General features: G+C 39.3%; 1 protein-coding gene across 2 annotated transcripts in view; it reads left to right on the top strand.

The window, feature by feature from the left end:
• mark1 (MAP/microtubule affinity-regulating kinase 1) overlaps positions 1 to 27,484 on the top strand; it is a 41,442-nt gene that overhangs the window by 9,025 nt on the left and 4,933 nt on the right. Inside the window, exons 2-17 of one of the 2 annotated variants that reach the window (XM_075464098.1) lie at positions 6,373 to 6,579; positions 11,672 to 11,725; positions 12,144 to 12,192; positions 12,462 to 12,527; positions 13,361 to 13,431; positions 16,495 to 16,551; positions 17,904 to 18,038; positions 18,216 to 18,317; positions 21,769 to 21,888; positions 22,246 to 22,345; positions 24,099 to 24,211; positions 24,429 to 24,573; positions 24,737 to 24,870; positions 26,562 to 26,647; positions 26,745 to 26,894; positions 26,981 to 27,250. In XM_075464098.1, the coding sequence (XP_075320213.1) occupies positions 6,373 to 6,579; positions 11,672 to 11,725; positions 12,144 to 12,192; positions 12,462 to 12,527; positions 13,361 to 13,431; positions 16,495 to 16,551; positions 17,904 to 18,038; positions 18,216 to 18,317; positions 21,769 to 21,888; positions 22,246 to 22,345; positions 24,099 to 24,211; positions 24,429 to 24,573; positions 24,737 to 24,870; positions 26,562 to 26,647; positions 26,745 to 26,894; positions 26,981 to 27,250 (1,859 nt within the window). Of the gene's footprint in view, positions 1 to 6,372; positions 6,580 to 11,504; positions 11,530 to 11,671; positions 11,726 to 12,143; positions 12,193 to 12,461; positions 12,528 to 13,360; positions 13,432 to 16,494; positions 16,552 to 17,903; positions 18,039 to 18,215; positions 18,318 to 21,768; positions 21,889 to 22,245; positions 22,346 to 24,098; positions 24,212 to 24,428; positions 24,574 to 24,736; positions 24,871 to 26,561; positions 26,648 to 26,744; positions 26,895 to 26,980; positions 27,251 to 27,484 lie in introns of those variants that run through there. The other variant, XM_075464099.1, reaches the window with a different exon arrangement.

The following is a 27,484-nucleotide window of genomic DNA, read 5'->3' on the forward strand; positions in this document are numbered from 1 at the left end:
GAAGCTTCGTGTAGTTTATGAGTTTTGATGTATGAACGGAGGTGCGTTCCATTTAAGTAGGCTGGAGCACCGCGAGGGTGGGCAAACGGATTAATACCTTGGGGGAAAGTGGGGGATATGAAATCATCTTGCAATAGAATATAATAGAAAAGCATTATGTAGAAATATAATCTTTCTGTCCTGAAGAGAAAGGAGTCATCCACCACTGTCATTTTTTGGTCCATCAAGGTGTTGTGGAGTTGATGATCTGAATTATTAGAATGGCCCTGTCATCTTCAATGTACATCTCTCCAGCACATCCCCCAGTAAATCCATCAGGGACACACGATTGAAGTGCTTTGGGATGTTTAGTCTGTATCCTAGCAACAACTTCATGGAGAACTGCACATGGAACTTTAGCAGTAGCCATGGATGGGATGTAAACAAGTGTTGTTATATGAAAAAAAAATGTCCACTTCCTGAGTATTCACCAATGTCTCCAGTTCATCACTCTTGTAGGGCAGAGTTGACATTACGTATTAATTACATTTTATTAATTATCAATGACATTTCGTTGGTGGTAAAAAACCAAGCGGTGGGAGATTGGCTGTAAAAAAAAAAAAACTGTTCAAAAAGGCTGTTCAGGGCTCTAAATTAACTTTTTTGATCACCAGCCAATGTGGCTAGTAAGTTTCTGAAGTTACCAGCCAATCAGAATTTCCACTAGCCACATATTTTTCCGTGCAAAAAAGACAGATGAGAGCCACTGAATTAATTTCATAAATTTATTAACTAAAGCTTTAAATTAATTTTACAGTGAAATTGGGAATGTATATCCAATTAAAATAATTACAATAATTAAACTTATGTACAGTCAAGCCCGAAATTATTCATACCCCTGGCAAATTTTGACTTAAATGTACTTTTATTCAACCAGCAATTTTATTTTTGACCGGAAACGACACAGGCATCTCCCAGGAGATAATACGATGATGTACAAGAGGCATCATTGTGGAAAAAAATCTTCCTCAGCTTTTATTCACATTTAAACAAAAAGTGGCATGTCCAAAATTATTCATACCCTTCTCAATAATTAATAGAAAAGCCTTTATTGGCTATTACAGCAATCAAACGCTTCCTGTAATTGCTGACCAGCTTTTTGCATGTCTCCACTGGTATTTTTGCCCATTCATCTTTAGCGATGAGCTCCAACTCTTTGAGGTTGGAGGGTCTCCTTGCCATCACTCTGATCTTCAGCTCCCTCCACAGATTCTCAATCGGATTCAAGTCAGGACTCTGGCTGGGCCACAGCAAAACGTTAATGTTTTTGTCTGCTAACCATTTCTTCACCACTTCTGCTGTGTGTTTTGGGTCGTTATCGTGCTGAAATGTCCACTGGTTCCCAAGGCCAAGTTTCTCTGCAGACTGCCTGATGTTGTTGTTGAGAATCTTGATGTATTGCTCTTTTTTCATGATGCCATTTACTGTGATCAGGTTCCCTGGTCCATTGGCTGAAAAACACCTGAAAAACATCTGACCATAAAACAGAACACCAGAAGATGTCCAGATGACCATTTGCAAAGGTCAAACGGGCTTTTGTGTGCCTTTTCTGGAGAAGTGGCGTCCTCCTTGGTCTGCGTCCGTGGAACCCAGCAGTGTGCAGTGTCCGTTGGACTGTCTGCCTTGAGATGTTGCCACCAGCAGAGCCAAGATTCACCAGGATGGCCTTGGTGGTGATCCTTGGATTTTTCTTCACCTCTCTCACTATCCTCCTGGCCAGCACAGGTGTCACTTTTGGCTTCCGACCACATCTTCTGAGATTTTCCACAGTGCGGAACTTCTTGTATTTTTTAATAATACTTTGCACTGTAGCCACTGGAAGTTGAAAACATTTTGATATGGCCTTATAACCCTTTCCTGACTTGTGAGCGGCCACAATGCACAGCCGCAGGTCCTTAGTGAGCTCCTTTGTCTTAGCCATGACTGTCCACAAGCCAACTGCAGAGAGCTGCTGTTTTTCACCTGTTGAGTTGATTAAATAGTTGTTCCCAATGAATCAGGGTAATTAGGATGCTTTAAAACAGCTTGGACTATTTGGAATGGTATAGAACTTTGGATTTTCCCATAGACTGTGACAGTTTGCAAAGGGTATGAATAATTTTGGACATGCCACTTTTTGTTCAAATGTGAATAAAAGCGGAAGAATATTTTTTTCCACAATGATGCCTCTTGTACATCATCGTATTATCTCCTGGGAGATGCCTGTGTCATTTCCGGTCAAAAATAAAATTGCTGATTGAATAAAAGTACATTTAAGTCAAAATTTTCAAGGGGTATGAATAATTGACTGTACATACAAAACTTATTCTAACATTTCATTACTCCTCAACCCTCACATACTATTCAGGGTCACATTTTTTGTACATAAAAAAATAAAGAAATAACTTTAAAACTGATGTGAACCCTGAATCTACAAAAATGGAAATATTTAACAACTTTCTAACCATGTTTTAGTGCAGATAATGCACAAAAGTAAACACAAACCTATGTCCAGAGACTAATTATGGAATTATGGATACTGTGAACATCGTCTGAGCTCTCTGAACTGTCTTTGGATCCATCTAAATCAGTTCCATTTTTCCCTTTTCTCACAAAGTGTGGCCGGCGTGTGCACAAACTGTCACCATGCCAGATTCAATATATTCAAAATATCCTCGTCCTCCCCTCCTTTGGCAGGCATATCTATATATTCTCTTCACGGCCGGCTGTCCCAACCATCGCCACATTTTGTTAGTGTTTGCGTCTGTATTTGTACCAATAACACGCTGTCAAATAATGTTCCCCCTTCTCAATGCATTCATTCACAATGATGGAGCAGAGTCACCTAAATAAAGACAGAAGTGTCCCAAATACAAAAATCAAATGGTGAATGACACCCCATTTGTGCATGTTAAGCTAACTGCTTGTTAATACGATAAGTGTTTTATTACTTTGCATGTCTTCCAAAAGAGAAAATAATCCGACGCAGGGTAGCGAAACATTATGGGCGTGAAAACGAAACTTAGAAAATCGGCTCGGCGCATGCACAAAGTAGCAATTCTCGACAAGTAGGAGAAATCGACTGAACACCGGCGTCTATCGTATTTCCAAACCAAGAGTGACCCACTCCCCTAGTACGGCAGCCTCGGTGGATGCGTTCCCATAGAAACTGTGCTCGCGCGTCCCACGCATAGACTGTATATAATAATTTCGCGTCCCGCGAAATAGATGGTAAAGTTCCTCATTTATCATCGGCCAAGCCGGCTAGTGAGTTCTTTTTAATACACGCCAAAAATAACTTTCACCCGCATTTGGCGGGTTGGCGGGTGTTAATTTAGAGCCCTGGTTGTGTTGTATGTTTTCTTTACGTAATGTCGGTCAAACCAAACGAGAACTAATGAAGGTAGCGATTCAAGACTGGTTAGCAATTTTAACATACCAGAATCGTAAGATTCTGTTTTTTTCCTTCTTTGAAGGTGGTGCCCATATATACGAGGTTAAATAAGGTTTATTTATGGCGCTTTTCCACTAGCTCGGCACGGCTCGATACGGCTCGACACGGCTCGGTTTGATTGTGTTTCCATTACAGCTGAGTATCACTTCGTGCCTCCTCGACGTGGGCGGGGTCGTCGTGACACGGCTGCGCGACCAGAACAACAACATACGAGGAGGATAGCATGGAGGACATCGAGGCGCTCGTGTTGCTGCTCACCCTGTGGCTTTTTGTTGCACAGAAGGCAAGAGAAGAGAGCCAGAGAAGACTCCTGGCCGCCAGACAAAACAGTATTGAAAAGTGACGACACTCATCGGCCAATCAGTGGAAGGCAGTCGGCTGACGTCACGTTTTACTAACGCTTCGGCTCGCTTGGAACCAGGGCTGAGGTGATACGGAAAATCTCCCCGGTTGCAGAAACACGCAATAGCGCGCCGAGCCGAAGCGAGCTAGTGGAAAAGCGCCATTAGATAGTGAGAACTTCTTGTAAATCCTTATATTTTATCAGGTTACGCTACACAAGCATTTGCTAATTTGCAGTAAATTAAAATCCCATTGAGGCTGATTGGAGCGTCATTACTTTTGGAAAAATATAAATATTAACCTGATCTTAGCAGAACCAAAAAGTCAGAGTACATACACTATATTGTCAAAAGTATTCGCACATCTACCTTCAGACCATATGAACTTAAAGGGATAGTTCGCCTCTTTTGACATGAAGCTGTATGACATCCCATATTAGCAATATCATTTATGAACATTGACTTACCCCCCACTGCGTCCTGTGAGCCGAGATCCAGCCGTTTTTTGGCGTTGACGAAGGTAGTCCGGCTAGTTGGCAGGGGCTAAAAAAAAATAAAGCATCTTGCTTCTCAAAACAATATGCGTTCGAAAGAGTAATACATTTGCATCACAAAATCGTTGTGCAGGAAAAAGTCAGACCTCACATCGCTTTGCGCTATTTTTGCCTCCCTTGATATCAATGCGTCCAATGTAAACTGTGCAGACCGAAGAGCAGACCGAGCAGTCCCCTTCTTCCGAGCAGTAAACACCGTAACAGATGCAGCTATCGCTAGGTGGCTGGACGCATTGATATCAAGGGAGGCAAAAATAGCGCCAAGCGATGGCCTAAACCCCTGGTTTAGGCCTGATTTTTAAAGGCTTAGTCATGGTCTAAGTGGAGTATTATGGGGCCTTTCTGGACCTTAGCTGCTGTTTGAACTGTGAAAGACAATGTTTCATGTTGGAGTAAATATGTCACCAGAGCCAGTAATGATAATTTTGCGTCAGTCTAGCTTTTTTTATTGAATTAAACTGAAAGGAATTTTACTTCTTTAATCTCAATGTGGATTGAGACTGTTGCAGTGTGCAACATGGACCAAAAGAAAAAATAAAGTTAGTACCTGTCCTTATTGCAACAGAGCTGAAGAAGACTCTGGCTGAATAAACGTTGGTGATTTATCAGAATGCTGTGTAGTGTTGTTCATTTAGAAGCTTATGCAATAACCTTCTCTCTACAATGAGCTCTTGGGGCTCCATTGTAGTTCCTAGCACAGAATCAGCCTTTTTTATCAGCTTCTTTGAGTCCCTGGCTTGGATGCTTTTGCCCCATGTGATAGCTGCAAAGACAACTGCACAATTCATCACAGACTTAGAAGACATGCAGCCTCTTTCTGCAAACATTATCCATACTATGAACATGTGCATTTCAAAAGAAAAACATTGAAATAAGTACATTGAAAATAGACATGTTTAATAAATGATGAGATATATGTAGCATGCTGCAAAGCAGAGCGCACTCTCCACCATATACTAGGAGAGTGCAATCTGTGTTGCAGCCATCTGTTGGGGCAGCAGCATCAGAGCTAGATACACAAACTGATAAAGAAGGCTCAATGCTGGGGACTGCTGTGGAGCCCCTGGAGCTGATTGCTAAAAGAAGAATGCTGCACAAGTTGGTTAATATAAAGAAAAACACTGACCATCATCTTCATAACATCATGTTGAAACAACAGAGTGTGATCAGTTTGAAGCTTTTTCAGCTCTGCTGCAAAGAAGAAAGATACAGGAGCTCCTTCCTGCCAGCAGCAATAAGTCTTTATAATGAAATCTTGTAATGATTGCTTTAAAAAAAGAATAATGCAACTATATCATTTCCTATTGGGATGAATAAAGTATTATTTTTCATTTCATTGAAATTTTTCCCCTGTGAGCTTACTTATGATATTTATTTAGACAGTAGTGGTGGAAACTGAAAAAATACTCGCTTTGTATTAGAGATTTGGATGCTCAGCGCTTGAGACACAAAACAGCCAGAGGGACACACATTTTATGGCTTTCTACTCATTTATGGTAATCTATGACTTTTGTATCAGTGTTTTGTGGGGCCGTTTTACATCTGTCCCCAGAGACCCATGCCTGCTTAATCCACCAGTGATCCTGCTCATTCTTTTATGTTACGTCTATAACAGTGAGAGTCTGCAGCTTTGCTCCCTACAGAGCAGACACTCATTCTCCTCAGTGATGAATCACATGGGCATTTATTTATTTTCTTTTCATGCCAAACTGGGAAATCAGGGCTGGAGGCTCTCCCCATCGCTCATGATTTTATTATCTCGGAGAATCCATCTGCTTCACCCTGTTGCAGATTGTTTGTGGTAAAGCTGCACTGGGAAATTTGAAAGTTATCATATTTAGTCTTTTCTTGTAGATATAATTAAAACAGCCTAATTACATTGTCAAAACTGAACTAAACTGATGTTGTTTACCACCTGCCACTGCAGTTAACTGTTCAGTTTGGTATGACTCAATTAAATATAATCTAAATGTTCATGATAAATCTGTTTCTAATTCTCTTTCAGCCAAAGTCTTCAGACGGCCTCCCAGAGCCACCAGCCCCGCCCCCAACCAAATCATCCAGCCGCCACAGTCTGCCACCGTGTCGCAGCTCTGTTGCGACAATCACAGACGAACATCCACATGTTGGCAACTACCGGCTGCTGAAGACCATTGGCAAGGGCAACTTTGCCAAAGTCAAACTTGCCAGACACATCCTGACTGGCCGAGAGGTGAGAACACACTGCAGAGTTCAGATAAGTCATCAGGGCAAAACTGCTTGCATGCTTGTGTATACACATTATTAACAACAGAGACAAGTGCCAAAATACATAATGGTAACACATTCTTTTGTATTAACAAGATATAGAAATAGGACAGATATTGGACAGAAGCAAGAAGGCTTTCATATATATATTTTTTTTAAAATTCAAAATTAAAATACAAAATGTACCCAAGCCGCAAATATTGAAACCCTGTTGAATAATGTAATCCTGTTATAAATTGTCATAATTTCATCATCATCTGAATAAGTTGCATCCATTGATTTAAAAAAAAAGAACAGTTTCCAATATCATTAAGACAGCTGAAAGCATTGAAAATTCTATATAATTTTAATAATGAGAACTTTCATAGTCAGGAAATCGTTAGGATGCTTCCAGAACATTCTGCTAAGAAGAAACTCAATGAGAGTAGTTTGCAAAGTTTGTTGCATATTGTGAAGGATGAAAAACCTCTATGCAATTCCCCCGGAAGTACTTCAGGTTGACCTGGAGCAATCTGCAGGAGTGATTTCACCCATGCAGTGCACTGGGCACAGATGGGCTCTGGGGACAATGGCTAAGGAGGACATGACTATTGCAAGAAAGGCAGAAAGAATTTGCAATAAACTTTTGTGGATAGATCACAGTCCTTTGGGCTAATGTTATGTGGACAAAGGATAACAAAGTAAAGCTTTGGGAAATTGGTGAATAAATTTGTATAGTGGGAAAATGAAGCCCCTTAGAAAACAAAACCTTCAAAACCACAATAGTGTCACTTTGCAAAGGTTGGAAAAAAACTCCTGCAAACTTAAATGAGCTGCAAGAGAAAGACATGGAAGACTTGGAGACACCATTACAACTGCAAGCAGCCTTTAGATGCCTACAAGAAACATTAAGAGGACGTCACAGATGTCAACAGTTTATCAGTAAATACATCACAGATGTCAACAGTTTATCAGTAAATATCGGAGAAAGAATATATATATGTATATGTATATATATATAAATAAAGGTGTACACTTTATTAGGTATACCTGCTCAATTGCTTGTTAACGTAGCTAATCAGCCAATAGCATTGGCCGCAACTCAATGCATTTAGGCATGTAGAGGTGGTCAAGACAACTTGCTGAAGTTCAAATCGAGCATCATAATGGGAAAGAAAGGGGATTTAAGTGACTTTGAACGTGGCATGGTTGTTGGTGCCAGACGGGCTGGTCTGAGTATTTCAGAAACTGCTGATCGACTGGGATTTTCATGCACAAACATCTCTAGGGTTTACAGAGATTGGTCCGAAAAAGAGAAAATATCCAGTAAGCGGCAGTTGTGTGGACGAAAATGCCTTGTTGATGTGAGAGGTCAGACGAGAATGGGCAGACTGGTTCGAGATGATAGGAAGTAGGGATGTCCGATATTGGCTTTTTTGCCGATATCCGATATGCCGATATTGTCCAACTCTCAATTTTCAATTCCGATATCAGCCGATACCTATGTCGATATGTGGGTTATTTTTCCTCAAAACTAATTTTAGGTAACATCAAATATATCCTGTTGTGGAATCAACACAACATACCTAATGTTATTGTGATGCCCCAGTGGATGCATTCTCGAATGCAACAAGGCTTTCCAAATGTTAACATTGTCTGTGCAAAATAAGAAAAATACTTCAACTTAATTTAGGGAAAAGTGCCATGTTTTTTTATTTTTTTAAATTGTCTCAAACAACAGTTTGGATTACACTCTCCCTGAGATAATCTTGACAATGCCCACAACAAATAGGGCAAATTTGACTTCTTCACAAATGATAAAACATTGTACCTGAACAACTATGTGCAACATATCAGCATGTAAAGCCAACTAAAATAACAGGCATAGTGATTGAGGTTTAGTTAAAGAAACAGTTCATGAAGCATCCTACAAATGCAGGCTCATTTAACACAGAAAAAAGAGTAGCCTGTCATACATATGAAATTATAAACTGGGCTCAATCAGCACTGCTCTACATGAGCAACAACAAAGAGATGCAACATTAAGGTAGTGTGCAATAAGAACAAGGAAGGCACAGTTTTCACTTCTTCAGCACAAAGCTTCTCGACATGGCTGTAAACAACACTGTACAACTCGGGTAAGCAAACATCTGATAAATACTTGCGATTGGGCATGGTAAAGCGTGGCTCGAGGAACTCCACAAGTTTGGTGAATCCGGCGTCTTGCAAAAGGGATGGTTATCCAGTGCAATACACTCGATGATTTTCTGATTGATGGCTTTCGCCCTGGGGTGGTCCTTGGCGTATTTCTGTTTTTTCTCGGTGGACTCTTTAAGAGTCAACTGAGTGATTTTTTTCCCGTGCTGCCTGTCCCTGTTGCTTCTTCTCATTGCTTTGCTGCACAAACGCTGCGTAACTCTCTGAATGATTCATCCTGAGGTGGGAGATTAAATTGGAAGTATTGAAGGAAGAAGTCTTGGTTCCGCCTTGGTTCCGCCTCGCATAACTGACGCTTTGCAGTCGTTGCAAATCGCAAGTTTAACGTCCGAAGGAGACACTTGAAAATAATTCCAAACCACAGACATAACGTTGAAACAGACCGAGCAAGTTTGTTGTTACTGTTTCAAGACGCAGCTTGACGAGGTCATCATTTGTGTGCCGGCAAATGCTTCAGGAGCGCATAGGCACCATAGACATAGGTTTTAAGGCAAAAAAATCCGATAACGATATTTACAGATATTACATTTTTATGCTAATATCGGTCCGATAATATCGGTGGGCCGATATTATCGGACATCTCTAATAGGAAGGCAACAGTAACTCAAATAACCACTCGTTACAACCAAGGAATGCGGAATACCATCTCTGAACGCACAACACGTCGAACCTCGAAAAAGATGGGCTACAGCAGCTGAAGACCACACTGGGTGCCACTCCTGTCAGCTAAGAACAAGAAACTAAGACTACAATTCGCACAGGCTCACCAAAATTGGGCAATAGAAGATTGGAAAAACATTGCCTGGTCTGACGAGTCTCGATTTCAGCGGTTACATTCAGATGGTAGGGTCGGAATTTGGCGTAAACAACATGAATGGATCCATCCTGCGATGGATCAACGGTTCAGGCTGCTGCTGGTGGTGTAATTGTGTGGGGGATATTTTCTTGGCACACTTTGGGCTTTCAATATGAACCAAAATCTCTGCGAAATGTTTCCAACACCTTGTTGAAAGGATGCCACGAAGAATTAAGGCACTTCTGAAGGCAAAAGGGGGTCCAACCTTTTACTAGCAAGGTGTACCTAATAAAGTGGCCGGTGAGTGGGTCTTTCTGTGTGGAGTTCTCTCCGGGTACTCCGGCTTGCTCCCACCGTCCAAAAACATGCATGTTAGGTTGATTGGTGTATCTAAATTGTCCATACAGCAGAACTGAAACAGCAGATTATCACTTAAACTTTGCTGAAGATTTTTGTTCTTCTTGCTTGGAGGGTTAAATAAGCCTCAAACTGCGACGTCATCAGCTGAAGGTGGCGACTGGAGGATTGATTTTTTTTTTTATGGTGTGTAGACCATAGCCAAAGATCAAAGCCAGATGGTCAGAAGATCAAATGAAGAGCATATGTGATGTTTTCCATCCCTGCACTGGAATGCAAGATCCATTTTCTGAGATGCTCCATCTCTCTGAAGACATCAGATATTGGTCTGAGAGAAAGAAATGGAGACAAAGCAGAAAAAGGTACAGGGATGAAGAAGAAAAGAAAGGAGGTATACCGACAAAGGGAAGATTACAAAGAGGAGTGACAAGAGATAAAAGTTCAAGAGGAATACAAAAGAAGGAAGTAAAATAAACAAGACCTACAAATGACCAGAGTGGGTTTGAACAATAACAACCAGCTGATATCTTGAGTATGAAATTCACTGTGCTGCTTTCTGCTATCAATTTCAATCTCATTGATCATCTTTTAAAGTGGTTGCTGGACTCAAGCCTGAACAGAACATTGAATTTTAATCCTGCTGAAGCCTCCTACTGACTCTGTGTATCTTTAAACCCTTTATTTGCTCTGAAGTAATCTATTGTTGGTATAAAGGCCTATCAACTTTCTGTTGCACTTTTTGTGAAAAAAAGCCCTTAAAATGTCTCAAGTTAAAATCCATGAAAAAAAGTTGGAGTTAAATGTACCACTGTATATTAGAAAAGGATATTGGAGCATTTAACTTTTTATTTTGCTTGATCAACCTATCATAATACCAGGAAGTTGCTTTCAAAAAATCTTGGTGGCTCACTTGCAGTACTGCAATAACAATTACATTTAAATGCAATTATTACATACCATGAAGTTTTTACTGCATATAATGCTAGTTAATGCTGTTTTGCATCACAATGAACTGTGAAATTTTCAACAGATTTTATTCTATATTTTCTATTTATTCAATACTTGCAAAAATAATTGACAGCTTAAACAGGAAATATGAATCAATTTAAACCCTGCTCACTGGATCAACAGTTTTAGCTTTAGCATTTATACATTTACACTTTCCAGTGCTGTGCTATTCTTTCCTTTTTGGCTGCTGTATCATTTGGAATTTACCCTTGTGGGATGAAAGGTCTACCCTATCTTATCTCATTTATCCACAGCAGATGGGTAGAAATAGCCTAGAAATCTAGACGCCCCTAGCGGCCGCAAATGGAATTTGCTCCCGGGCTATTGTACAGCTTTTGTACTGTACAGCTTTTTGCTGTACGGGTCTGGCTTGCTAGGCTAGGGTAGAAAACTAGACTAAAAAATTTGTCAAACAGGTAATGTTGACATTGTATAGTATATAGAGGTACACATTTATGCAACACACGTACACTTACCTTTTTTTTTAACCTACCTTTTAATAGACCTTTGACAGCAGCAAATGCTAACATATACTAGTGAGCAAGAACATCTATAACGGTAAACAAAACTGTTTGTTGTTGCTGTTGTTGTTTGTTTCAGAGATAGCAAATGTTTCATATCTGTCCAGAAATGCAGGTCTGCTGATACTGATATCACAATCAGGTCATGACTTGACCTTTTATTTTGCTTCCACCTGCAGGTTGCCATCAAGATCATTGATAAAACTCAGCTGAACCCCACTAGCCTGCAGAAGGTATACTCTCGACTTCCAAATGGGATAAAATTTATTATCTAAATTTACTTCAGAGAAATTAGATGATTTTATTGTGAGAACCTGTGCTTAGTGTTTTATGCACATTTTCATCTACACGTTTTCAGTTTCCATGCAAAAACTGAGCAGAAAGCTTAGCTGAAAAAGCTGAAAATTAAAATGATCATTTCAAAACTTTGCAAAAAAGGAAGGGTTGGAATATTATTTGATATATCTAATCCTCCTCAGATATTAGTTTGTGTGGTTGTTACAGAGACAGGTCGAGCTTTGCACAGTGACTTAAAGCAACAAGGAACTGTCGATCTACCTTTGAAAAATATTTCAAAATCTGTTTAATATCAGGAAAACTGTCATGAAATGTGTTTAAGATTCAGTTTACTGACTAAAATTATTTCTTCAGCTCTTCCGAGAAGTCAGTGTGATGAAGATACTCAATCACCCAAATATTGGTGAGTGCCCCTCTCCTCGTCTGTTCTTTGCTTTCAAAAGAAAAAAGCTTTCATATCTCATTCTGTCTGCAAATTTCACTGAAATAAAGGGCAACAGTAGAGATCTGTTCTACTATAGACAGTACTAGGACCATGGGTAGTACTAGCGTTCAGTGTTTTTTAGTATTTTTTGGCCAAGATAGTAATCAGTATTAATCTGCTTTAGATCTCAGTATTTGACTGTAAGGATTCTATTCATCTGCTTTAATGTCCCTGTTGCCTTTTTTCAGTGAAGCTGTTTGAGGTGATTGAAACAGAGAAGACTCTGTATCTGGTGATGGAGTATGCCAGCGGAGGTAAGAGAGATGAGCTTAAAAATAAGAAATAAATTTGCATTGATCAGCCATAAGATTATGACCGCTGACAGGTGAAGTAAAACATTGATTATATTATTACAATGACAGTAGGACAATATTATGATTACCAGTCAGATATCACAGCATCTCCACAACTGCAGCTTTTGTGGGATAGGGTCATGGGTAGCCAAGGCTCTTTAATACATGCAGAGAGCAAAGGCTGGCCTGTGTAGTTCGACCCAAAACAAGAGCCATTGTAGCTCATATTTCTGAAAGTTTGTGCTGGTTCGGATGGAGAGGTGTAGGAACACAGTGCATTGCACCCAGCCACCATGCGAAAGTAGGTGATGTATACTCTGAGGAACATAATGATTTTGGGTGTTGATTCATCCCCAAAATTCTCCCGATCAGATGTGCTGAACAAACGAGTCCTATCCATGGAGGCCCCACATTACAAATATCCAAATATCATGGCTGCTTTGGCGAAAAAAGGGGTCCCTGATCAATATTATGATCAGCAAGGGTGGCCATGCTATGGTTGATCGGTGTTCCATTACGGTGTGTTTCTCACACATCTATTCACAGAAGAACTCATTCAGCACCTCTAAATATATGCTAAAGTTCAATATATGATTCTGTATTTGCAGTGCTTTTTCTCTAGTACATGGGGGGCACTGTGGGGTTCATTGTTTTGCCCAAAGACTTTTGCACACATGGAGGAGGTGGGGCTCAAAGCACCAACCTGCCAACTGGAGGCAGATTAGAGTCTTCTGGAGGTTTTGTTTCCTTCCAGACATGTGTCACATGTGCTCACCTGTCTACTTGTGTCTCAGGTGAGGTCTTTGACTACCTAGTGGCTCATGGACGAATGAAGGAGAAGGAGGCTCGAGCCAAGTTCCGCCAGGTGAGACATGTATTCGATCCCTTGTGTCCATTATTTCACTCAGTCCTGGTCAGTTGCTTCGGGTGCATTTAGAAAGATTCTGTTAACTTTTAAAGTCTGAAAATTTCAAGCAATTATTAATGTGCAGAACACTTAGATTCCTTCAGTATAAGGCATATTCATTCATTCATTCATTTCACTTTATTAAAGACACATGTAGGTCCATATGAAAAAAGAAAAACGGTGAGAAAAATCCACAAAGTCACAAATTTACAAAAAAATGTAGAAATGTTCCACATACTAGAGTAAAACCTGACTGAAGTTCTTGCAGGGTCCATCAGTGATAAGATGATGTTGTTCATAGAGTCCTCTAATCTACGCGTACATCTGTACATAAGATTGCGTTATACAGCATCACAAGTGGAGACGCCAACATCAGCAAACATTTGACTTGCACTCGTCCATCTCGGCATCCTAAGCAGCATCCTCATTCCATCGTTATATGCCACTTTGAGTTTCTGCATACTGCTTTGTCTAAGTGAGCAGCATACAAAGGGGTGCAGTATGCTTTAAAAAGTGCAACCTTTTCTGAGGCAGAAAACATACTGAACTAGCGTATAAGCTTATTAACTTGTGCATAGATTAAGCCACTATGTCTGTAAATGTCCATGCCATTTCTTAAATGGATTTGAATATAGGATTTAAAAGCACCTTCCCCAAATAAAATCACATGAAATCTATGAGAGGTGGCAGTAGTCTGCTTAATAAGTCTATTTGGTTTTTGGTAGTGTTAGTTTATCTGGTACTACTTTATTCTCCAGTATGATTACATTCAGCTGTTATATATTAGAAATAACAAACTCAGTTACCAACATGTTAGATCATTAAAAAAATATTTTCAAATAATAGGGGAAAAAGTGGGTAAAACCTAGCTAATGCACAGTCACTGTTATTTTCTATTATTTGATTGTTCATAAAGAAAGGTAGGCAAAGTCATTTTGGTCTTTGGATTTGTACCAGATGTTTAGTCAATATGTTTTGACGATCTGTTTTGAAAATCACTGAATGGGCTCAGGAACACCAGAAATCATTGTCGGTGGACACAGTTCACCGTGCCATCCACAAATGCAGGTCAAAGCTCTATCATGCAGAGAAGAAGCCAACTGATCTCCTCAGTTCCCAGATGTTTACAGTCCCAATTTTTGAGACATGTCACTGCCAATAAATTGTAAGATTTACTAATATTTTTAAATAAATAGTCAAATGTCTTACTTTCAGCATTGGATATTTTCTAATTTCTGTTGTGAAAAGATGGTTTATATATATACAGATCATTACATTTTGTTTTTAATTACATTTATTCATATGTCAGATGAAGCTGTGGTTATAACATCATGATTTATTAGAGCTGTGTGATAGAAATGCATTAAGCCACTACGAGTTGACACATCGTCTTAAGCGGTTGATTCTCAGTCACAGTTTCTGATGCGTATAGCTATCTGACAGAAAAAAGTGAAACACTTATACTTTATTGTTTTTAAAGATACAAAAAGATGGAACTTTGGAGCATTTGTGGAGCACCTAGTTCTATTTGGGTTAAGTTGAGAATGCAGGTGGGATCTGATCTTCAATTGCATTAAATGGGTGTGTTAGTCTGTTTTTGAGAAGCTCGGTTTCGTACAGTTTAGATTCTACTAACATGTCTACATTTATTGTAAATTCCGGTTTTCTTTAACTAACACAGGGAGTCATTTCTTTCTAGTGTCTTGTAAACATGCTTCTGGCTGCAGAATAGTCTATCTAATTACACTGTTTCCTTTTAGCTCAGATCAGATAATGACGCAAAGGCCCTGTCAACCACACTGTTTGCTGAGAGTGAGGGCATCGTTTTAACGGTTTGAATAATCTAACATAAATATGGTGCTGACGAAGCTGCTGCATTTTTGTGACAGTGATGGATCGATAATTTGTTTAATTTTCTGTCAATCATTCTAGTTGTATACAATAAAGACCAAAGCAATGCTTCAATACTTCAAACAAAAGTTTTGGTGATCAGTCACAAAAACGGATAACCCCAGATGAAATCTGTTGAAGCCAAGAAGCATTAGATTTGATGCGCTTCAAGTCCTTTTAATTTTGTCCAATAGGGATCACTGTACACACAGCTTACTATTGTGCGATAAACAAACAAATGCAGTTTAAATCCATGTTTCTAGGATTTTGCTCTTGTGAATTCCTTTGCATTCAGTTGGTTAACACTGATTAAAAGAATCCACACTCATATTGTGGGGAAACTCAAATTCATCTGGCCCCTTATGCATGTAAGTCAGGCACAAACTGAAAAACAACTATCCACTTCATGGAGGTACCAGACCGCAACTACTCCCCACAGGATGAATCAGCCTGAATGGGCAGAACCACTAAAAAAAGGTTTGGACCATTGAAATAACCGTTTTAACCACTTGACTGAGGCTACTGCGAAGTTCACCTGTATAAGCTGTTTCTTATTAAACATTTTATGTGTTTTTTTCCTAAAACTGTTTTGGTATTTCAGTTTTTAGCAATGCAAAGACAAATAGAATTGTGTTCTGATGGTGAGTTACTGAGGATGATGATCTGAAAAGACGACACTGTGCAGACTTTAAACACTCTAAGTCTAAACAGACAGCTATGACCTGCAAGGAAAGGGCTGGATGAGTGGGTTGCACTAAGTGTCTTGGCCTTGTGTTTGGACCAACATAGAGATCTCAAAATCTTTTCATCTGTTATGTGGGTGAACATCTTTTATCACTTACTGCCAATGAAAAGTCAAAAGGAAGCCCTAGTTTTGTTTCTGCTTCCTCTGTTGAGGGTAGGTCATGTGACACTACTGTTGGAGCTTTTAGTTGCCTGCAAGTCTCCCATCATTAGAATAATTCCTCTGGTGCCACCTTGGGGATAAACTTTAAATTACACTTTAACATTCTCACCTTGTTGTGGGGAAAATCTCCAAACAGCATTACACAGTCTCAGATGGTTGACTGCAGACAGCTGTATGATGTGGAACTGCTTTTAACTTCTTGCACAACCTTGTGTTTCTGACAGATTGTGTCAGCAGTGGAGTACTGTCACCAGAAGAGGATTGTGCATCGTGACCTCAAGGTAGAGAAAAAAAACAAAAACATTATAGTGTCAGTTGTATGAAATTAAAGCATCTCTCTGTCTTCATCTTTTTCTATCTTAGAAATCCAGTAGAATACAGTTCTGCATCCCTTTTGCTCTTTAAAATGGACATCATTATACCTAAATAAATTCTAAATGGATATATCTTGTTTCATAGAAGTGCCACAAAGATGAATAACTTAAAAAGAAAGAAAGTAAATTAGGGTAGCCTATATAAACAGAAATAAATAGATAAATGTGAACATTTATAAACAAATAAGTAAACGATGAAATAAATTAAGTCAGAACAAATTGAAGATTGTAAAGATTCTGCATCTTTAGTGTTAATTTCTTGCCTAAAATGTGATCAGAAACAGATTTTGTTGTACGGTTAAATGACATAAGCAATCTATCAAGCATATTTCTGGTACACAAGGTGTAGTTCATTAAGAGGAAGCATCTAATTCATGCTCAAATATGATTGTCTCAGGGCAAAGCTGAAGGTACAGCAGTGACAATGGAATTAACAGACAAATTAGAAAAAAGGGACAAGATTAAAGGAAAAATAAAAGGTTGAAAATAAATAAATTACATTATAAAAGGATTAAAACATTTAGAAAATACGAATATGAACAATTTACATAAAATAAATGAATAAATCGATTTCTATATGCATAAATAATTAACACATGTGGAAACTATTATTGCGATTGATATCATTTATATTCCTTTATTTATTTTGTTATCATTTCCAGATTCATCCTTTTTTGTGGCACTAGATTCCTAATGATAAAAGAAGAGCTCCTTTATTAAAGGCTTAGATGATTCTGCTGTTAAAAATATTAGTTTTTTTGTTCTCAATATTTTCATATTTTTGTTCCACCTTCCCTATTTTGTGCACTTTGTACTTAGCATTAGGATGATTTCTTGTCAGACATGGGTTTGTTTTAAGTTGATGAGGCATATTTTCTCTTTGTGTTCTGTTGTATGTATGTGGTTTAAATGGTTGTCTTTTTTTTTTTTTTTTGTGAAGCAGCAATATGGTTTATACAAATAAAAAACTTTTAAGGTGAAATTTTCCAGAAACTCCCTGTAATATTTAAGTTGATAACCTTTGAATTAGAATCAGAAAAAAAAAATCAAAATCTTGAACTCGTAAAGTTTGTGTGGTGGCTTTGTGCTTGATCAAATAGTGTGAAAAGACTAACTTGAAATGGAAAATGTTTGATGAGATCAAGCCATGTGAGAAGCATGATTAAGTCAGCTCTACAATGAATTCAATCCTTTTTTTTGTTCGTTTATCAGACGTAACATTGCCTTATTGTTGATTTTTTTCTCTGTCTCTTTCTAAGGCAGAAAATCTCCTGCTTGACGCCGATATGAACATTAAAATAGCAGACTTTGGCTTTAGTAATGAGTTCACATTGGGCAGTAAGTTGGATACTTTCTGCGGCTCTCCTCCTTATGCTGCCCCTGAGCTCTTCCAGGTGAACACTGCACACCTCCCACCACCCTTCCATAACAGTACCCTCTGTCTTTCTCTCTTACTCTCTCTCTGTCTCAAAAACACATCTGAAAAACAGTCTTGTTGAGAGGTGAAAATGCAGCAGAGTGAAGTCATTAAGCAGTGGGCTTTTGAGTAATTTAGTTCTGTGACCCTGCAGGGGAAGAAGTATGACGGGCCGGAGGTGGATGTCTGGAGTCTGGGGGTGATTCTTTACACACTGGTTAGTGGCTCCCTGCCCTTCGATGGACAGAACCTAAAGGTTAGATAGCAGTAGACATATAAATACAGTTCAGTGCTATATAGTTGAACAGCGCCAAAACTTGAGATTTTTATATTTAAATCAATGTTTTACTAAAGCTGATCTTCATGGGAGTTAGTACAATGTGCTGCAGCACAAATATTCTACGAGGCATGCCTCAGCTGGCTGTTTTTTTTTTTATTATTATAACAAGCTCAGACAAGAGAGTGTTTGATTATTCTATGTGTGTGTTTGTTTGTTTGTTTTAATCAAAGTAGTTACAGATTACAACTGTGCTCAATAAAACAGTCACATGTTCATGTTCCTTTTTTTGGCAGTGGTTGTCACTACCTGGCAGAAATCATTGCCCAATGTAAGGAGCATATATTGAGAAAAAATGTACAACAACAGCAACTCTTGTGTGCTCAGATCCATTCACATTTTTTATTTAGTAGCAAAAAGTCAGAGAAATGTTGTTGTGGAAGTACTTGTTTAGTGTTTCAGACTTGGTGAGGAAATACCAAAACCCCTCTTTTTGATAAGTAAATAGGGGGATACTCTTTAATTTAGTCTGAACATCCTGAGACTGACATATTGAGCCCACTACATCTATACAAACATGGTTGCAAACATTTTTTATGCTAAAGATTTTATTTTCATCTTAAGCAGCTGTTGGTGTGCTCAAAAGTGACTATAAAACTGCTAAACATGGCACAGGGCCCTGTTTACCAGTATGTAACATCGCCTTTTCCATAAACATCTGGAAACTGAGGAGACCAGTTACCCCGGCTTTGGGAGAGGAATGATGTCCCATTCTTGTCTGATATAGAACTTTAGCTGCTCAACAGTCATAGGTCTTCTTTGTCGTACTTTGTGTTTCATGTTTTAAATTTTTTCAGTTGGTGAAAGATCTGGACTGCAAGTTGGCCAGTCCAGCACCCAGATTCTTCTACTGTGAAGCTATGCTGTTGTAATAGATACAGTATGCAGTTTTTCTTACTGAAGTATATTGGTACCTTGCAAAATGTCTAAGTTGCCATTTCTGTCTGCACAAATGCAACCCCATACCATCAGAGATGCAAGCTTTTGAATTGAGCGCTAATAACAAGCTGGATGGTCACTCTAGGACTAACCCACATTTGTGGATGGCACACTGAACTGACAACGATGTCTGCAAGTGTTTCCTGAACCCTTGCAGTGATTTCTTATATTGATTCCTTGCTCACAGAGATGTCTCCGGATTTTCTTAATATTTTGTACTGCAGCTGATGGAATATTCAAAGTCTTCACAATTATACATTGAGGATCATTATTCTGAAATTGTTCAACAATTCAAAAACTCTGTTCTTTACCAACTGCTGAGCCTCTGTCCATCTCTGCCTCTCTGAGCTGTTGCTAATTAACGTGATTATAGTGGCTTGCAAAGTAGCTGCCCCTCCTGCCAATTTTTTTTTTTTTGTGGATTTCATGTAATGAATCTGCAAAAATAGTCCACATTGGTGATAAATATAATATATGCATTTTTTTTTACAAGTTCTAAAAGATAAAAAAAAAACAACAAGTAGTGCACGCATATGTTTTCATCCCTTTGCTGTGAAGCCCTTAAATTAGATCTGGTATGACAAATTGCCTTCAGAAGTCACACAATTAGTAATCTTCATGCCACATGATCTCAGTATACATGCTGGAGCCTATCCCAGCTGTCATTGGGCAAGAGGTAGGGTACATTACAGGGCCACATAGACACAAACAACCATTTACGCTCACACGGACAATTTAAAGTCACCAATCAACCAAACATACATGTTTGGAGGAAGCCGGAGTACCTGGAGAGAACCCACACATACACGGGGAGTACATGCAAACTCCACATAGACAGGCTCCACTTAGATCCCTCTTGCTGTGAGGCAACAGTGCTAACCACCACACCACCATGCAGCCAAAGTGTTGAGTGTTCATACGTAATCAGTGTTGGGTTGTAAAAAAAAAACAAAAAACGTCCAAAACATTGATAATCCCAGGGAACATTATTACAGCATCAACACAGAATGGAAAAAAAAAAACATGGCACCACAACAAACCGGCCTAGAAAGGGCTGTCCACTTAAACTCACAGACCAGGCAGGCAAGGAGGGCATTAATCAGAGACAGCAAAGAGACCAAAAGTAACCCTGAAGGAGCTGGAGAGCTCTGCAGAGGAGACTGGTTTATCTGTCCACAGGACCGCTGTAAGCTGTGCACTCCAAAGAGCAGGGCTTTATGGAAGAGTGGTCAGAAAAAATGCTTTTCTTACAGAAAAGTTCACCAGCAGATAGGTCCTATGGTCTGATGAGACTAAAACTGAACTATTTGGCCATCAAGTAAAACTATGTTTCATGCAATACCTGTCATCACTGCAAGAACACCATACCCACAGTGCTGAATGGTTGTGGAAGCATCATGCTTTGGTGAGGTTTCATGGCAAGAACTGGGAAACTTGTCAGAATTGAGGGAAAGATGAATGGTGTTAAATACAGGGAAAATCTTGAGGAAAGCCTGTTTTTTGTCCTCGAGATTTGGTTCATCGAGTAGTTTAAGGGGAAATGTTTAAATGAGTTGGAGTGGCCTTGTCAAAGATCAGACTTCAGTCCAATTGAGGATCTGTGTTATGACTTAAAGATTGCTGTACTATAAACTGTACATAAACTAGTTGTGGCAAGCTCATAGAGGCATAGGGTATGAAAAAGATGGCATTACAAAGTATTGACTTTGGGGTGTGACAAGATATGCACACACTCTTGTTTTATCTTTTGTATTTAGAATAATTTTTTTAACATAAAATCCCTAAAGAAAATCCATTTATTATCCATTTTGTAATGCAAAACAATCTATTATGTTGAATAGTTGCAACCTGTTCCTCCAGTTTCTTTTTAATTAAATTAAATTAAATTCAGTTTTATTTATATAGCACCAAATCATAACAAATGTCATCTTAAGGCACTTCAAGAATACAGTTTTAGTAGCACTTAGTTTTCCAGCCCTTTGTTGTCCCTTGCCTACTTTTTTGAGACATTTTGTTGACGTTAAATTCAAGATGAGCCAATATTTTTCATGAAATAATAAAATGTCTCACTTTCAACTTCTGATAAATTTGTTATTGCTTTATGAGATATGCAAACCATTGCATTCTGTTTTGATTGACATTGTATACAACATCCTAACTTTGTGGAAACTTGGGATTGTTCTGGGGTTCCAAATAAATTATGTATGAACTTTTTCATAACTAAATTAAATCAGATGGCTGTTGTTGTGTCTGCACAGGGCGTCAATGGCATTCAAAAATTGAACATATGCAACAGTATTTAAAACTTTTTTGTTTACAGTACTCCAGATAGCATTTAAAATTCAAGGTTTGTGAAAGCAATGACATGTACATTCATTTTAAAAATCTTTACACTGATGTAAGTACACTGACTGTGTTTGTGTGTGTACAGGAACTAAGGGAGCGTGTTCTTAGAGGAAAGTACCGGATTCCCTTCTACATGTCAACTGACTGTGAAAATTTGCTAAAAAAGTTGCTGGTCCTAAACCCAGGCAAACGAGGCAGCTTAAAGGTAAAACCACTGTCACAATCCAACAATCTGCAAACTTCAACTCTCTACATTTAAAACTCCTAAATGTAACTCCTAATTTATCTAGATGGCAACCAAAAGCTGTCAATGACCCTTCCTAAATCTGCTTCGTGATAAATGCCTTTAACTAGAGTCCTGTTTGAGGATGTTCTGTGAAGCAGCAAAGTCTTGATTTTTCATCCACAGCAAATCAACTATAGAAACTAGATAAGATAGTGATGTGCTGTCACATGAAGAAAAGATCAATTAACGATAAATTATAAAAATCATTGTTTCTTCTATTGTCTCTTCAAAATGGTTGTTCTTGCCTGCATCACAACATTCCTCTCTGTTCCTCAGCAAATCATGAGGGATCGATGGATGAATGCTGGCTACGAGGAAGAGGAGCTGAAACCATACACCGAACCTGAACAAGACTTCAATGACCTCAAACGCATCGGTCAGATACAGAGTAGATTCCCAGGATTCATTTGGTAGAGCTGGTCCCCAGAGTTAGACAAACAACTGGCTACTGTTTTAAAACTCTTTAGCATCTCATAATACAGCATTATTTATTTGATGCGAGTATAACCTTTTAATCAGCCAGGCCTAATCAGTAAAATTAACATGTTGTCTTTGAAGTCGATAAAGTTAGGACTTCACACTAGTAGCAAAGATGTTCATTTCATTCATACCACCACTTTGGTGTTCTTGTCAAACCAGGGTGACTTTGTAATGACTTTTCCCCCTCCCCCATGGATCGCATTTTTCTTATTTAGAATGAGTTCTTACCAATGATTTGAAAGCAATGGGATTTAGTCCAGATTTCATGTTCCCATCAAGATGAATTGTATAATTTTGAACATAGAAAATGAATACAAACACTATATTGCCAAATGTATTCACTCACCCATCCAAATAATTAAATTCAGGTGTTCCAATCACTTCCATGGCCACAGGTGTAGTCCAGTCGGTAAATTTCCTCCCTACTAAATATTCCACAGTCAACTGTCAGTGGTATTATAACAATTGGGATGTAACTAATTGGGAACGTCAGCAACTCAGCCATGAAGTGGTAGGCCAACTTTCTGCAGAGTCAATCGCTACAGAACTCCAAATTTCATATTAGCTCAAGAACAGTATGTAAAGAGCTTCATGTAATGGGTTTCCATGGCCGAGCAGCTGCCTCCAAGCCAAACAAAGAGATTTTGGACAATTTCATGCTCCTAACTTTGTTGAAACAGTTTGGGGATGGCCCCTTCCTGTTCCAACATGACTGCGCACCAGTGCACAAAGCAAGGTCCATAAAGACATGGATGAGCGAGTTTGGTGTGGAAGAACTTGACTGGCCTGCACAGAGTCCTGACCTCAACCCGATAGAACACCTTTGGGATGAATTAGAGCAGAGACAGTGAGCCAGGCCTTCTCGTCCAACATCAGTGTTGACCATTCTTATGGCAGAATGGTCAGAAATTCCCATAAACTCACTCCTAAACCTTGTGGAAAGCTTGCCCAGAAGAGCTGAAGCTGTTATTGTTGCAAAGGGTGGGCCAATGTCATATTAAACCCTGAATGGGATGTCACTTAAAGGGATAGTTCGCCTCTTTTGACATGAAGCTGTATGATCCCATGTTAGCAATATCATTTATGAACATTGACTTACCCCCGCTGCGTCCTGTGAGCCGAGTTCCAGACGATTTTTTTGCGTTGACGAAGGTAGTCCGGCTAGTTGGCTGGGGCTAAAAAAATAAAGCGTCTTGCTTCTCAAAACAATATGCGTTCAAAAGACTAATACATTTGCATCACAAAATCGTTGTGCAGGAAAAAGTCAGACCTCACAATCGCTTGGCGCTATTTTTGCCTCCCTTGATATCAATGCGTCAAGCCACCTAGCGATAGCTGCACCTGTTACGGTGTTTACTGCTCGGAAGCAGGGGAGTGCTCGGTTTGCTCTTCGGTCTCCACAGTTTACATTGGACTCTTCATTGTCATGAGATGTGGATTTTTCATCCTTATTTTTATTAATTTGGCTCTTTGAGTGTCTCATAAGCCAAAATGTGACCAAGGCTTTATCCCTTTTTGTGTCTAACTAATGCATTTGTGTTGTTTTTGGTGTCTTTTGGTAAATTACACTATTATGCTAACTGCTTTAGACTATAATTTATTACCCTTCAATCAAAGCTGAGTATTCTGTGTGTTTTCTGACTCATCAGAGCTGATGGAAACGATGGGCTTTTCTCAGGATGAAGTAAGGAAGGCACTGGACGGCCAGAAATACAATGAGGCGACTGCAATTTATCTGCTGCTGGGGAGAAAATCTGCAGAGGTTTAGAATATTCCCTTGTTTTTTGAGTTCTAAGAATCTGGCTTTTGAGTACCATCTGCATATATTCATTACAAACATAATTCAGAAGCAGTTTAGCTGAAAGTATGAAAAAAAAAACATCCATTTTCATTTAAGGGCTATCTGATTACCCAACAATGTTACCTTCTTTCCAGTCTGTAATAATTCTACTCAGAATCCTTTGTTGTCTCTCCACTAGTTTGAAGTCTCCTCTGAGTCTTTCTCCAGCTGTAACCTGGTTCAGAGGTCCCGACCCGTTAGCGACCTTGAAGGTTCCAGTCAGTCCCCTGCAAACTCTCGCAACGTAAACACCACACAGAAGCAGCGGCGTTTTAGTGATCATGGTAAGTTTGTGTCTAATCACACTTCTGTTTATATTTGAATCTATCTCACTCTATGTGACATATATTGATTATATGTATTGGTAAACATATGATGCTACAATTCCTGTGAGAGTATATAGATTATTACCAACAAATCTCAGATCGTCTGTGTTTTGTGTCTTAGTGGCGCCCTCTATCCCCCCACCTGTCTCTTACACCAAGCGATGTCATGCCAACAGTGTGGAGAGTGAAAAGAAGGAGGAGCCTTCCTCACCCATGGGAGTTCCAGACCGCAGGAAGTCTGCCACAGCTTCAGGGGTAAAATTATTCCAGTTTTGCTCTGATGTTCTACCCAAAATTGCAGATTTGAACCAATTCAACGACAGATATTGCAAGATGTTTAATCATATGTGTTGTTAAATCAGACAGTGATTATACAGATCATGAGCACCCTTTAATTCAGTATTGTTTATGTAGTCACAACAAATGCCATCTCAAGGTACTTTAAAGATACAGAGGGTTCCTGGTTCGAATCCTGGTAGGGCCTTTCTGTGTGGAGTTTGCATGTTCTCCCCGTGTATGCGGGAGTTCTTTCCGGGTACTCTGGCTTCCTCCCATGGTCCAAAAACATGCACGTTAGGTTTATTGGTGACTCTAAATTGCTCTGAAGAGTGAGTGTGAGCCCTGAGTGTGACACATTGTTGTGTGTCTCGTTTGTCTCTGTTTGGCCGTGTGATGGACTGGTGTCCAGGGTGTACCCTGCCTCTCATCCACTGACTGCTGAGATAGGCTGTAGCCTCTCCCCGCAACCCTAAAATGGATTTAAGGGGTATAGTAAATGGATAGATGCAAGAGTCCACATCCTATGGAGCCAATTTTTTTCAAAAGTTGCTTAGCTAAGGAACCCAACAGATCAAACAGAGGCTTTCTGAACCCAAACTGGCAGCTGGTTCCAAAACACCAAACTTTGAAATTTTTAACATATGTGCATAAATATGTGTATATGTGAGGAAAAGAATTCTAAAGTCTGAAGAAAAGCCAAAATTGGATCAATTTGATCTCCCCTGCTAGTTCTCATCAGAACTCTGGCTGCAGCATTTTGGATCAGCATTTGTGTCATGTTGGATAATACTGAGTTGTCTGTCTGTGTTAAGCTGTGTAACCTCAGAGTGTTGATAGACTCAGATCTGACTTTCAGCAGCCACATCAAAGCTGTCACCAAGGCAGCTTTTTACCAACTCGGAAACATCAACAGAATTAAAGATTTTCTCTCCCAAAAAGACCAGGAGAAACTCACCCATGCATTCATCTCCAGTAGACTCCATTACTGTAATGGTCTTTTAACTGGACTTCCCAAAAAGAGCATTAAACATCTGCAGCTCATCCAGAATGCTGCTGCTGCTAGAGTTTTAACCCGGACTAAGAGATCTGAACACATCACACCAGTTTTAAAATCTTTACTCTGGCTTCCAGTCACTCACAGAATAGATTGTAAAAGCCTGCTGATGGTTTACACATCCCAGAACGGTTTAGGCCCAGAATACATCTGTGATATGTTCAGAGAATATAAACCAAGCAGAGCTCTTAGATCCAAGGACTCAGGTCAGCTGGTCCAGTTCAGAGTCCAGACTAAACATGGAGAAGCAGCATTTAGCTGTTATGCTGCAAACAAGTGGAACAAACTGCCAGTGGAGATTAAACTTTCACCAAATGGAGACATTTTTAAATCCAGGTTAAAAACATTTGTGTAATGTAATGTAATGTATTTCTTTTCTCATGTGTCTATGCATGAAATCTGCACGGTATTTTTTAATTTATCTAGACTGTTGCTTGTTTTAAATAATTTTAATTCATTTTAATTTTTTTATTTGTTTCTCTTTATGTTCTTTTATGTATTTTTATTACTTCTTACACTCCCCACTGCAATGCTTTTATTTTATGTAAAGCACTTTGAATTGTTTTTCACATGAAATGTGCTATACAAATAAATATGACTTGACTTGTTACAGAGCATGACTCAGAGAAACATGTATGTTCATGAGAGAAACAGCACTGAACGCCACTCAGGTGGTATTCCCAACGGCAAGGACAACAGGTGAAATGCATTCTGAAAGGTTTTTTTAATGCTTTCATTCTCTAATGCTGCATTTCTCCAAATAAATAAATGGCTAATCTGTTTGTCTGTGTTTCAGTTTGCCTGAAGTACCATCTGCATCGCCCTCTCCATTGCCACGGGCAACTGTCTCCTCCATACGCCCCCGTCATGTTAAGTCCATGTCAGCTTCGGGACATCCCATGAAGTCCTGCCTTCCTCCCATTGATGACAATGCAGAGTATCAGAGGTGAACAGTCTATTTTTCATTCAAATTACAACCAACCAGTTATTTTATGCAACTGTTGTTAAAATATGCTCTCCTCCCACCCCAAGCCCCCACCATCAGGACCCGTCATCACCTTCAGCCTTTAGTATCACCAGTACCACTAGCACTACTACACCAGAACGGGCTCGCTTTCCCCGGGGCTCCTCCAGTCGCTCTACCTTCCACGGTGGTCAAATTAGAGATCGTCGACCTGCTACTTACAACGGCCCGCCTGCCTCTCCCAGTCTGTCGCAGCACACTACTGCCTCATTGGCCATGCCCCATCATGGCAACTCCACCACTCTCATTGGCAAGATCACCTCCAAGTTTGTACGCAGGTCAGAAGCAGCTGTGAAACATGTGTCTTCCAGACTTAATACGACTCAATTTGTAGACAGGGCAAGTCTTAACACCTTCCCTTTATCTACATCTGTTTACTATGAAACTTAGTAACCTTAAAGTTCTGAGGTGTTTTAATTTCCAAGGATTTCATCATGGTTTTATGTTTGTATCACACCAGATAATGAGCGACTGAGGGACAATAACTCTTTTAACATAAATATTGTGCTCTG

This window comes from Odontesthes bonariensis, chromosome 4, assembly GCF_027942865.1.
Source record: "Odontesthes bonariensis isolate fOdoBon6 chromosome 4, fOdoBon6.hap1, whole genome shotgun sequence".
NCBI classification, from domain to species: domain Eukaryota; kingdom Metazoa; phylum Chordata; class Actinopteri; order Atheriniformes; family Atherinopsidae; genus Odontesthes; species Odontesthes bonariensis.